This window comes from Pyrus communis, chromosome 13 (genome assembly GCF_041283825.1).
Source record: "Pyrus communis isolate YQ-2024b chromosome 13, ASM4128382v1, whole genome shotgun sequence".
NCBI classification, from domain to species: domain Eukaryota; kingdom Viridiplantae; phylum Streptophyta; class Magnoliopsida; order Rosales; family Rosaceae; genus Pyrus; species Pyrus communis.
This window is the reverse complement of record NC_142577.1, coordinates 11,937,050-11,949,916: the sequence shown is the minus strand read 5'-3', so window position 1 is coordinate 11,949,916 and position 12,867 is coordinate 11,937,050. Positions and strand designations below refer to the sequence as shown.

The 12,867-nt window shown below is 34.0% G+C and overlaps 1 protein-coding gene and 1 long non-coding RNA gene across 2 annotated transcripts; both read right to left on the bottom strand.

Annotated features, from left to right (window-relative positions):
- Positions 1–6,220: 6,220 nt before the first annotated feature.
- On the bottom strand, positions 6,221–7,062 carry LOC148691771 (uncharacterized). The gene is made up of 2 exons (XR_015955290.1): positions 6,926–7,062; positions 6,221–6,787 (listed from the first exon to the last, which is right to left on the bottom strand). It is a non-coding gene; the product is annotated as an uncharacterized LOC148691771 (long non-coding RNA).
- A 3,194-nt stretch (positions 7,063–10,256) lies between these two features.
- On the bottom strand, positions 10,257–12,165 carry LOC137737771 (xyloglucan endotransglucosylase/hydrolase protein 24). Its single transcript, XM_068477324.2, has 3 exons — positions 11,738–12,165; positions 11,163–11,356; positions 10,257–10,737 (listed from the first exon to the last, which is right to left on the bottom strand). The coding sequence occupies exons 1-3, from the start codon at positions 12,014–12,016 to the stop codon at positions 10,329–10,331; spliced, it is 882 nt and encodes a 293-aa protein (XP_068333425.2). The 5' UTR covers positions 12,017–12,165; the 3' UTR covers positions 10,257–10,328.
- Positions 12,166–12,867: the final 702 nt, after the last annotated feature.

The following is a 12,867-nucleotide window of genomic DNA, read 5'->3' as shown; positions in this document are numbered from 1 at the left end:
CACTGAAATTACTCTACACACATGAAAAGCTTATTTTTCACTTCATTTTGCATAACTCCAGTATTGAATGCCTATAAATTAAAACAATACAAATTAGTGTATTTAACCCATTCATATATACAAAATCCAAAGAAAGTATATGATAAAAATATATGAGAATATGCACCCATCAATACCATGAAATTTTTTAGATATATGAATTAAATATCCCTAATGAAGAATATGTGGAGGAAATTGGGAAATAAATCGATATATGGTTATGAAATTCTGGGGAAATGTGAAATCCCGTTCTTGGATTTTATTATTAAATTAAGTATTTTGTAGTCATATTCGTAATTACGACACATTTATGTTTACGGCGTATATTTGTTTGATAAGCGGAAAAGATGAAAATGCCCCTAGTTGGCTAAACATAATTATACGAGGACGAATTTTATCCTTATTTGCTTTGTTGTATTTCTTGGCATATTTGGATAGAGTTCAATCCCATAAGCACGTAGGCGAAAACCGTGTGCGAATCGGAGTTATAACGAAGAAGTTAAATGCTCTTTAGTTTAGGGACACTTTGGTAATTTTGCCCCGACCTTTTTTTTTTCCCCCCAAAAATATCTTGCAGCAACAGGGAATCAAGGTGGGAGAGCCGAAGAAAAAGAAGGAAAAATAAAAAGAAAGGAAACGGAGGGAACTTTGGAGCCTTCCAACTTCTTCACTGTATTTTCATAACTTAACTCCGATTACAGTCAAATTTTCACCTCAATGATTGGTGAGTCGAATCCAAGTAAATGAGGGTGCAGATTAATTTAGAGAAGGGATTCGTTAGACATACATGAAGTCGAATGGTGATTTTTTGAGCCAAGCATATTTGGCCCACATATTCAATAAGTCGATTTTCAATTCATTCCCGGCCTACCAGCTTATTCATCCTTCCGCATCATTTTCAAAGAACTATTTGTCAAACTTGTTTCCGTTTCTTTTTATTTATTTACTTTTATTCGTGCACTGGGTACGGAATCAATTCTTTCAGCGATTCTGGGTTCGGGGTGTGACAAAATGGTTTGAATCTAGTATTGAATATATTTGCCATTTGAATATTTTAGAAAACGGTTTAATCTTGGTGAACTACTAATAGCTTGATCCCTTCGTAAGGTACGTATGCAATCTAACGAGAAGGTTAGATGGAACCATAAAATAACCAAAATTAACTTTTGTGAATAATTGTCAAGGAAAGAAATTCTTTTGGAAAATATTGTAACGAGAAGTTTATTTTGGCCTATCACCGGTTTTAGCTTCCGAATTACTTTTTGGGTCGTTACACAAACACATATGGTTCACCTTTTGGGGGTGGATCTACTTAACCCAATAGCTCAAACAATCAAGGTTATTACTCTGGCAATCAAAATGGTGGCTACAATAATGGTCCACTGAACTACACTGGTGGCTATAATGGTGGATATAGAAGCAACAATTATAGAGGCAAAGGTAGAGGGAAATTCAACTAGAATTTAGGGTTAAGATTCAATACACTAAACAACAACCCTGGAATTCTTAGCATTCCTAAACCTTATCAATCAACTTGTCATGACCATCCTTCTGAAATTCCAACATGCCAAATCTACAGCAAAAGAGGACACATTGCAGCTGATTATTTGCAAAGGTATACTGGTTCTTCTAATAGTTCCTCGTCACCTATTCAATGCCAGATTTACTGGAAATTTGGGCATACAACTATCCAATGATTCACAAAGACATGTAGGTTTATATGTGATGAACTTTCTTTTTAGCTTATGACAAGATCACAGGGACAATACTCCTCGAGGGGCTGTGTAGGGATGGCTATTACTCTATTCCATTTTACATACCAAAACAGCAGCTATTTGCATCATCTCACAAACATGCATGCTATCTTGCAAAGCCAATACATACAACCTTGTGGCATAAGACACTAAGACATCCATCAAATGCAATCACTTCTGTCATATTGCACAATAATCAAATTCTTGAATCACAAGATACTACTGCAAACATTTGTACACCTTGTTTAAAAGGAAAAATTACCAAACTACCTTTCTTATATTCTTCAAATAAGTCTGTACAACCTCTAAAGGTCATTCACAACGATGTATAGGAACCTTCCCCTTTGCTAACTATTGAAGGTTTTTGGTACTATGTAAGTTTCATAGATGAATGTACTCGATATACATGAATTTTAAGTTTCATAGATGAGTGTACTCGATATACATGAATTTTTCTATTACATAATAAAACAGAAGTGTTTCCAATATTTGTTCAGTTCGATGCATATCTATGTACTCAATTCTTTGCAAAAATGAAAGTTTTTCAAAGTGATGGGGGTGGTGAATATATAAGCAACAAGTTTAAAAGCTATCTTCTTGATAATGGAATCATACACAAGATTTCTAGTCCATACACCCCAGAACAGAATAGACTTGCAGAAAGAAAACACAAACACATTATTGAGACTAGTATCACTTTACTACAAACTGCACATCTTCCTTCCAAATTCTGGTTTTATGCTTGTGCTACTGCAAGTTATTTAATCAATCAAATGCCTTGTGCTACTTTAAAAATGAAATCTCCCTATTTGTTGTTATATGGTCAAGGTCATGGTATAAATCACCTTAAAATTTTTGGATATGCTTGTTTTCCATTACTTAAACTATATAACACAGATAAGTTTCAACCAAAACCAAGATGTGCATATTTTTGGGATATGCAGGTCATTACAAATGATTCATTTGTTTTAATCCTGAAACAAACAAAACTTATCTGTGTAGGCATGTTCATTTTGATGAAACAGTTTCCATATCACACTGGTTTCAAAATTACAAAATTCACCTGTGCACCCACCAATACAAACACATGTCATTGCATTACCAAGCATTTCATTTCAAACTCAAACATTGTCACCCTCATGTCATGAACATTCATCATTATCATTATCTTCAAATTCTATAGAGAACAACTCATCTAAAGCCTCATATTCTTTGTCTGCATTATCATCTAGTGCCTCAGATTCCTTGCAAACAAATGCATCCATAGCCTCAGATTCTATTCAAAACCTATACATAACATGATCATTCCCCACTATCTAAGCTTAACGATAGAGATCAATTCCTCTACACAGTTACCTATCCATGTGGATCCTAATTTACAACATGACCAATTCACTGTTGTTCTTTATATATCAATGAATTTGCATCCAATGCAAATAAGAGCAAAAAATGGAATTATCAAGAAGAAAGCTTTATCTGCAACTATTGATTCAGTTTCACCTACATTGGAACCAAATACATTCAAGGCAGCTAATAAAGTTCCAAAATGGAAATCTGCAATGCAAGAAGAAATAGATGCTTTGCATTCTTAACAGACATGATCTCTTGTTCCATTGCTACAAAATAAGAATCTATTAGGTTGTAAATGGGCCTACAGGATAAAAAAGAACGCAAATGGTTCCATAGCAAGGTATAAGGCCAGATTAGTGGCAAAGGGATACAATCAAGAGGAAGGAATTAACTATGGTAAAACTTTTAGTCCAGTAGTTAAATCAACAACCGTTAGACTTGTTCTTGCATTGGCTGCTCAGATGGCCTCTTAGGAAATTGGATGTCAAAAATGCCTTTCTGCATAGTGTTCTTAAAGAAGTTTACATGGAACAGCCACCAGGTTTTGTCATTGACCAATGTCCATCCAACTTTGTGTGCAAGTTACAAAAGTCTTTCTATGGACTTAAACATGCTATCAAAGCATGGAATGAATGATTTTCAAGTTTCTTACCTGGTTTGAGGTTTGAAAGTTCACAAGTTGACCCATCTTTAATTGTCAAGCATTCATCACTTGGTACTGTGATATTGTTATTGTATGTAGATGATGTGATTTTAAAAGGTAGCCATCTTATATCAATAGTCATTAAAGATCTTACTGCAGAATTTGATATGAAAGACTTTGGTTAATTGAACTATTTTTTGGGTTTACAAATTAGTTATACATCAGACGGGCTATTTGTGTCTCAATTCAAGTATATATCAGAATTGATAAACAAGGTTGATCTGCATGATTGTAAACCTTGTCCTACACCATGCTTGCTATATTACAGTGATGCAGATTAGGCAAGATATCCCAATGACAGACGTTCTACTTATGGTTTTGTTGTGTTTTTAGGATCCAATCCCATATCTTGGGCCTTAAAGAAACAACATACAGTGTCATGCTCATCTACTGAAGATGAGTATCGAGCATTGGCTTTCACAACAATTGAACTTGCTTCGATAAGACAGCTTTTCTGTGATTTGCATCTTCCACTTCTCACATCTATTATACTATATTGTGACAACATCTCGGCCATAGCACTGTCTACAAATCCAGTATTTCATACCAAGTCAAAGCACATCGAAATTGACTACCATTTTGTTTGAGGAAGAGTCACAAGAGGTGATCTTCATGTTCAACATGCGTCCTCTGCATAGCAATTCGCAATCATTCTAACCAAAGGGCTATCATCGTCACTATTTTATCAACATTGGAGCAATCTCATGGTCAGTTCTATGAAGCATGAGCTTGAAGGGGATGTAAGAATGTAAAAGCTAGTTATCCAAGTGATGATCTAAGTGAAAAGAATACAATGGTTAAGATTGTGTCATGTGTCATTAGATGAAGATGGTTGTTATAAAGGTTGTTAGGATTGTAGTTTGTTGTAATATGGTGTTTGCACATTGTATTAGCTTAACTAGCAAGCTTTGTAATGGATTAGTATACAAAACTCTTTGTAAAACAATTACTTGTTAGTGAAGAAAGAACAATTCACAAAAACTCTCAAGCTCTCTCTAATTCTCTCTGCATTATTTTCTGCGTAATCTTTGCATTTCTTCAATTCTCACAACAATTACTCTCTTATAATGCATTTTGAACCTTCTTCATCTTTGAAAGTTCAATAGAATAATCAAGAAATAAGAACAATTATTAATCATACTCTGTGTGCCATGGTGCCATCAACTTAGGAAACTCTTTTATATGTATGATTAATTATGGTCAAACATTGTTAATTATAAGGATCATTATCATATTATATATTTCTGGATTCCTGCATGCAGAGATCTTTGATACCAATTTGATACCATTATAAACACATGGAATGTCTCCACAATGTAAAATCTTCAATCTCAACATTATTTCTAAAATTGAACACTATCACTATTTTTAGAATTGAGCACTGGCACTACCACTATTTATATAACTAAAAAATGACTATTTGTAGAACTGAATAGTGACTATTTCTTAAACTAAACACTGGTACTAACAGTATTGTAGTTCCAAAAATAGTCTTGGTTATTTTGGTTCAGTTTCATAAATAGTTTTGGATATTTTGCCATAGTTTTAAAAATAGTGTGAGTTAGTTCCAGAAATAGTATACGTTATTTTGGTTCAGTTTCAAAAATGGTGTGGTTGTTTTGCTGTAGCTCCAGAAATAGTGTGAGTTATTTTACAATAGTTCCAGAAATAATGTTTATTTTGTTCATTTCCAGAAAAGTGCGAGTTATCTTGGTTCAGTTTCAAAAATAGAGTCAGTTATTTTGTTATAATTCCAAAAATAGCGTGGGTTCTTTTACAGTAGTTCAGGAATAATGTGAGTTATTTTGGTTTAGTTTCATAGATAGTATGGATATTGTGTTGTAGTTCTAGAAATAGTATTTATTTTGTTTCTTCTAGAAATAATGTGAGTTATTTTGATTTAGATTTCAAAATTAGTGTGTAATTTTGCTATAATTTTAGAAATAATGTGGGTTATTCTGGTTCAATTTTCATATCAATGCCCCCTTGCTTGATATGATTTCGTGTATTAGATTAGAGGTCCATTATGTGTATAAATGTATGCACAAATACACGAAAGTCAAGAGTAAGAATAATTTCTATACTTATTTTATGTAAATAAAATTGTGGATGAAGAGAAAATAATTTTTGAAAGGACACTACATGGGACGTTTGTACTAGTCCCCATGTCTAGAATTAGAAAATAGACAAGGGATTTCATTGTCTATTTCTTGATTCACTTTTGCAAGCTAAACTAGGGGTTGTTTAGTTTCGTTGCTCACAGGCTCAAATATCTTTTGATGTAATTACAAGAAAAATTTTCACCAAATAACAAATTTGCACCATTGTAATTTTTAAGTAGAATGCACAATGGTTTAGTGAACCTCTCAAACGCTTGTTTATATGTGTTACTGTATAAATTGTGTGATATGAGAGTTAAGATATTAATATCTTTAAAAATAAAATTTCTTACCACTCACATAAAAATATATGATATACCACTTTTGTTCCCGTCACATTAAAAAATTTCCCCCCTATCCACACATGGCACCGACTTCTGCATTCTTATCTTCTCTCTCTAACTCCTCACTGCTTCTCCACAATTCTATGCTCAAACGCTTCTCTCTGCGCAACTTCATCTCTAATCCAACCAACACAACTCTTCTCTCCTCCATCACCACCACCCCAATCTCGCGCCACTCCCTTTCCTCACTGATTCTCCGCCGACCCATCTCCCGCCTCCAAGCTCCTCGCCATGGTCGAGCACACTTCGAGCAACCCAGCCCCTACCTTCTGCATCACGCCCACAACCCTGTAAGTCTGAATTTCCGAACTGGGTTCTCTGTTCTTTGTTGTTTGGATTGCTTTGCGAGCTAAAAGATTGAAACTTGACTGCGTTTACCAGGTGGATTAGCAATTTGGCATCCGTGGGGAGAAGAAGCTTTAGGGACGTTCCCATCTTCTTATCAAATTCCATCAAAGAGCCAATCAAGATACACAAATTCACACAGATTTCAGTACCAACTTTTTCATCATTTTCTCATCGACCAAACAGAAAATATATAAAAAAAACAAAAAATTTCGATTCCATTCAGTTTACCTGCCGTAGCGAAAGACGAGGTTGATGAATCCGTTCTTCTCATCTTCACTGCAAGAAGGGAAGGGCTGTATCAATGAATCGAGCTCAGATCACACAGAAATCATGAAAATCCAGAAATTGGATCTAGGGAAACTCAGAAACCAACTTTCGTTTTTTTTTTTTTTTTTGGAGGAAATGCAGCAGATTTAGGAGGAGAGAGGGACGGCATGCGGTTTTGCTGTCAGGGTCAAAATAAAAAATTTGGATCATTTTAATTAGACTGATTTTGTGTTGAACATATCTTGTATCCCAATTTTTTCTTTTAAGATGGTCCGTACAATCTTTTCGTTTCCCAAATTTATATTCTTTTATTTATTTTTTCTCTTAACCAATTTCTAACTTTTTGTTTTTTATTCATTTTTTGTAATGTTTTATTAACTATTTATTTTTAGGAAATTCTATTTGGATCATGTAAATTCTTTCTACACTTAATTTAAATTTTAATTATGAATTGTCTTTTATTATCTTATGCTATAATTATCATTAAGTACAAGATAAAATTAATAATAACACAACCAATAATTAAACCTAAACATGACATCAAATCCTACCATCACATAATATTTATCATAGCTACCCTAAGATGTCTTCTCTAAAAAAACAAGCTTTTTGCCGATGGATGATGATTTTGAAGTTTTGAGTCCTCCAACTAAATATGATCGATTTATTCAAGTTTTTTTTTCTTTTTTTTTGGTTTGATGTCAATTTTTTTCTTTTTTTCAAAGGATTCTTACTAGTGAAAACATACATAAGATTATTATTTTTTAATTATCTATATGAGATTAAGAAAAATTAGCAAATAAAGGATTAATTAAAACACATACCGAAGAAACATTTAGAAGAAATTACATAATTTAAGAAATGTTGTTAGGGAAGTGTCCACGCTCTCTGTTTAGGAGAACAAGAAGCATGATTGAGATTACCAACGATCTGAGGGACGTGGAAGGCCAGAAACCGATTAATGATCTCCGAAACACACAACCGTACCCCCAAGGACCTTCTCCTATGATTAATAGTAATAATCATAATTGCAATATTGAAAAGTATGAACTTAAAGAGCACCGTTTCTTGCCCATGTTGTCACCCAGAAAACATATGTGAGATTAAGCAAAATCAGTATACAAGGGATTAAGTGAGACAAATATGTGAGAGAGATCAATTTTGAGTTTTTATATTTTAGATGGGTGTAAAGATAAAGGCTTTTTATATTAGCACCCCACAAAATGTTGAATACATCCCACATTAAAATTTAATTTTAAATGACTTATTTACCTCACTCTGCAATGACAATTTTGACTTTATTAGGTTTTTAAAAAAAATTAAAATTTTTTAAATACACTCCAAATCACTTTTAGCGGATTATTTATCTTCTCAACTATCAAATTGTGTAATGGCACAACTAACCATTTGTACTTGTACCTCCATTTATATCCATCAATGTAAAGATGCAGCTTCGAATATCTCAAATTCGTTTGGAAGTGCAACTTCAAATATTTCAAATATTTCCAAGAGTATACATCTTAAAACCAGCCACGTAATAATCAAAATAAAATTCCCACACTGCAGAAATGAAGTTCGTGAAAGTCAAAACAAAAATTACAGACCATGAAGTTAAACTTATTGATAAGCCATTACTGATACCCTACTTAAAGAAGGTAGACATCTGTCGATGCAAACTATACTAAGATGATTTCAAATCATCATTTTGAAATCATTTGGAAAACTCAGCAAACTAAACATACAAATGGTTAGATTTAGTCTCTGAAAATTAAAAATGAGTGTTATAAGATTTGAGAAATGTGGGGTGTATAGAAAATGTGGATGTATGCACAAAATATAAGGTGCATATTGAGAATGTGGGGTGTAGGGGTATTATGGAAAAGTATGTGAGGTGTATTAAGATAATTTTTTAAGTGAAAAAGCAAATGTAGGGTGTATTAAGCATGTGTGGTTTATTCAACAATTTATGGGGTGTTAATATAATAAGCCAAGATAAATTTCTATATTAAATTAGTTTGTGATGATAGTTTAGGTAATAAATTTGGGTTTAAAGAGATATTGATAGTTTAATTAAAAGTAATATGGGTATAAAGAGTAAGTTGGGTGTAGAAAAAGGTTGTATGGGTTCAAATAAAATTCCCCTTTATTCTTTTATTCTTTTATAAAACTTTTATTCTTTTATAAAACTTGTACCAAATTATTGTAACTATTTATTGTATAACTTTGGCTAAATTTGTCGTCTTTAGATTATATACGTGTTTTGAGATTGCTTCTGAAATGATTAAAATTGTTGAATTTTAGATTTAAAATATTTAATGATATTAGATTTTCTTTTGGTTTCAAAATTTTTCGGTTGTGAATATCTTTTGATGTGTAGTATGGTCTATAGATAGGTTTTATATTGTTTAGTTACTAAGTGTAATGTTGTGCACCGAGATTTTGTGTCGAACAATGTGAAAGTTGCGTTAGAAGCGATACTTATGCTTGTGATTTCGTGTTCAATTTTTGCACCTTCAGAACTTGAGCTGCTCTTGTTAAATTTGATAACAAATCAAACTACTTATTTTGTGAAAGTAAGAAATAATAATGATAACCAGCTAACAAATTTCGGACTATCTGTGAAACTCTTTGTTGATAACTCTTGTCTATTTTTTAACATTTTTCTAAGCAGTTCAGTATATTTAAAATGATGATAAAAGTTGAACCTTTGGCCCTCACACCCCCTCCCACCCGGCCTTGTCGCTCGTCAGTTCATGGCTTCGTTACTAAAAACAGTAGACCAAATTTAATGTGCCAAAGAGCACTCAAATAAAATATGTGAAGCAGTTTCCATACCTTCGCAACAAATAGAACACATAAATGCTATTGCAAAACCTCCTTCTTGAAAGAGATCATCAGTTATGGTCTCTTAACATATATATATATATATATATATATATATATTGCCACAGTACAGAGAATTATAAGGACGAAAGCGAGAGTTCCAAACCAATCGATCTCATTGTGCCCGAGTTATGCGAGCCTAAAAGAGAGAATAGATAGAGAATCCTAGGGCGAATCAGGATGGATCCAAAAAAAGAAAAAAGAGGCTGTGGATGCTGTTTTATAGGTGACGGTCAAGTCTCCCTTGTGTCATGTTTTCATGTAGTTTTATTGAGGCCCAAATTATTGTATAAACACTAATTAAGGGCTTATTTGTTAACTTGCTTAGTGAGGCCCAAATTGGGTTAATAACATATTTTGTCTCCCATATTTCAAGCATAAAGAGTGAAAAGTAGAACGACAAACAAAATGATTAACAAAAGGACCTAAATGAATTGAATGAGTCAAAACTTATAATTTACACGATTTAGCTGATGAAGGTTTAAGATGTGTTGCTGGCAGTGCATTCTAGAGGGAGGCCTTGCGGGAATCGCTTTGTGTCTGCGCAGTAATTATAAACCATGTAATTCTTTTGCACCCATTGAAGCCTCTCTTGGCTTGTGGAGTCCAATTGTTGTGAGAGCAAGACTGAGCTCGTTGAGTTTGAATTTGAACTGCAAGAAGTAGAACCCGAAGACCGCCAAATGCAAGCATTATCAGCATTGAAATTCCTGTATGAAGCAGTAAAGGGAGCTTGGGACCAATCTGTCTTGACCAGACCTCCTCTAGTGGCCCAGTCATCAGCGTTCCAGAGGCTTGAATATATCCTCATGGACTGTTTCTTTGGGTATGGAACACCAATTGACTCCAAGTTCTTGAACTCTCTAATGGGTGTGCCATCAACATAAAGGCTGCAAGATAGAGACCAGAGAAAATTTTCAGTAAGTCAGGAAATAAAAACAAGAACATGAAAACAAAAAAACAAGCGCGTCAATTTTTCCTGTTGTGAGGATGCTTGGTAGATTGGATAGGAAATTTTCTGATCTCACTATTTTATTAAAAAAAATATTATATCCTGGTACCAAATTAGGAAGGCCTTATTGCATTTTCGTCTTTAGCGTTTGCATTGCGACGACTCAAAAAATAATGAGAAGTGCAAGTGCACAACGTATATATTGGAGTGGGGAATCGATATTACATATGCCAGTTTCAAATTTATTGCTCGATAACATCACATGTTAGACCGTTAACAGAATTTTTTTTTTTTTTTTTTTGACGGATTATTCAGTCAAATAAAAAGAGAAATAAGCATGAGTGTGTGTGGTTCAGCACTTACACAATATGTTGGGCATTCCAAAGGATAGAGTAGGTGTGAAAATCAGCAGTTGGGTCGAACCAGAGGTAGAATTGCTGCTCTTTGTTGCCTTTGCCTTGGCTGAATATATTGGTATGAACAATATAAGGGTCGCCACTAAGATTCCCCAAGAATTCAAAGTCTATCTCATCCCACGAAGACCCTTCTGAGCGCAACTGCAGCATACACAAAAGTTGTGGTTCGTGCATGCATTAGTAATTTGATTTAGCCTAGAAATCTAACTCTTGAGCGACATAAGCTAATATGTGTGGAGAATAGAGTCCCATATCGGGCAAATGACAAAATATAATACAACTTATATAGGGAATATTTCACTCTTAATATCATCTAGGTCTTTTGTGATAAAACTCCAACTAGGAATAAGTGATTAAATTAGGACACGATCGGTGATATTGACGGGACATATGCATGGGCCTATAAATTAGTTTATCAATATGTAGGGGAACTAACAAATATGTGATAGCCAAAAAAAAAAAAAAAAAAAAAAAGAACTAAGAACTATATGAAAATTAACAAGACGGAAAATTGTAACTTACGTAATAGGTAGTGACAGTGCCTGCAGAGTTACCAGGAACAAACTTAATTTGCATATCAATTTTTCCAAAAAGATATTGATTTGTGGATTGGAAGCCAGAGCCAGAGGACTTGTCAAGTGAGAGAGTAAGAAGCTCGCCGTTGTTTAGTATCTTACCGCGGCCATCACCCCATGTAACCTGAATATCCTGGTAGAAGTTTCCAGCAGAAGCAACCATCAAAGAGGTAACCATGAGGGAAAATAGCAGAATATAAGTGGAAGAAGATAAAAAAGCAGCCATTTCTCAAAGTACTTGGTCTTAGAGTTGATTGGAAAAGGGTGATCTCAGTTGTGGTATTTATGGAGCATTGAAACTGCATGCGCGTGCTGGAAGGTTCTTCATTCTCAATAGTCAATATTTGATAATATGAAGAATTGTAGTTGGTAATCAGCGTGTGGGGAAAAGGGAGAAGGCTAGATGTAACCAGCTGGATGCCAAATATGTTTTTTTCTCCATCATTTTCATGCCACTTATGAAAAGTGGTTTGGTTCCACAATGCTATATTCTCCATAGCTATAGCCAGGGAAGGCTGTGCCCAAAATTTGGTTTACTCGTTAATTATAATAATTGCGTCCGATTGTGATTGCAATGTTTTATATAGTTTGATTTGAGTGTTTCTCATACCAACAACTGTTGTGTTGAACAAAACTAACAAGGAAACTAGTTTAATTCGATTTTCCTTTCTTACTGTCCTATTTTTAAGTTACCCGGTTCCTTATTTCTCTTTTTTCCTGTTAAGTAAAGATGCCATAATTATTCCAAAACAAAAATGGAAATCAGCTGGTGCGAGACAGTGGTCGTCTACGATTAAGCCATCTAGTAATTTCCGCACGTAATTATATTTGTCAGAAGTTTCGCTTCAAAAGTTAGACAATCTAGGGAGTTCGCCTTTTTCACATGATTCCTACATACTAATTGCACAACTAAGAAACTATTGGCGGCATAAAGTGAGTCCACCACCTCATCCCCAAACCATTTTCAGTCCATGTTTTTTTCCATAGTTAATTTAATTACGCTAGGTGGAAAAGCGGAATAAGGTTTTATCTGAAACGTCCTGCAACTTAAACAAATGTTCGACCTATATTTTTCAT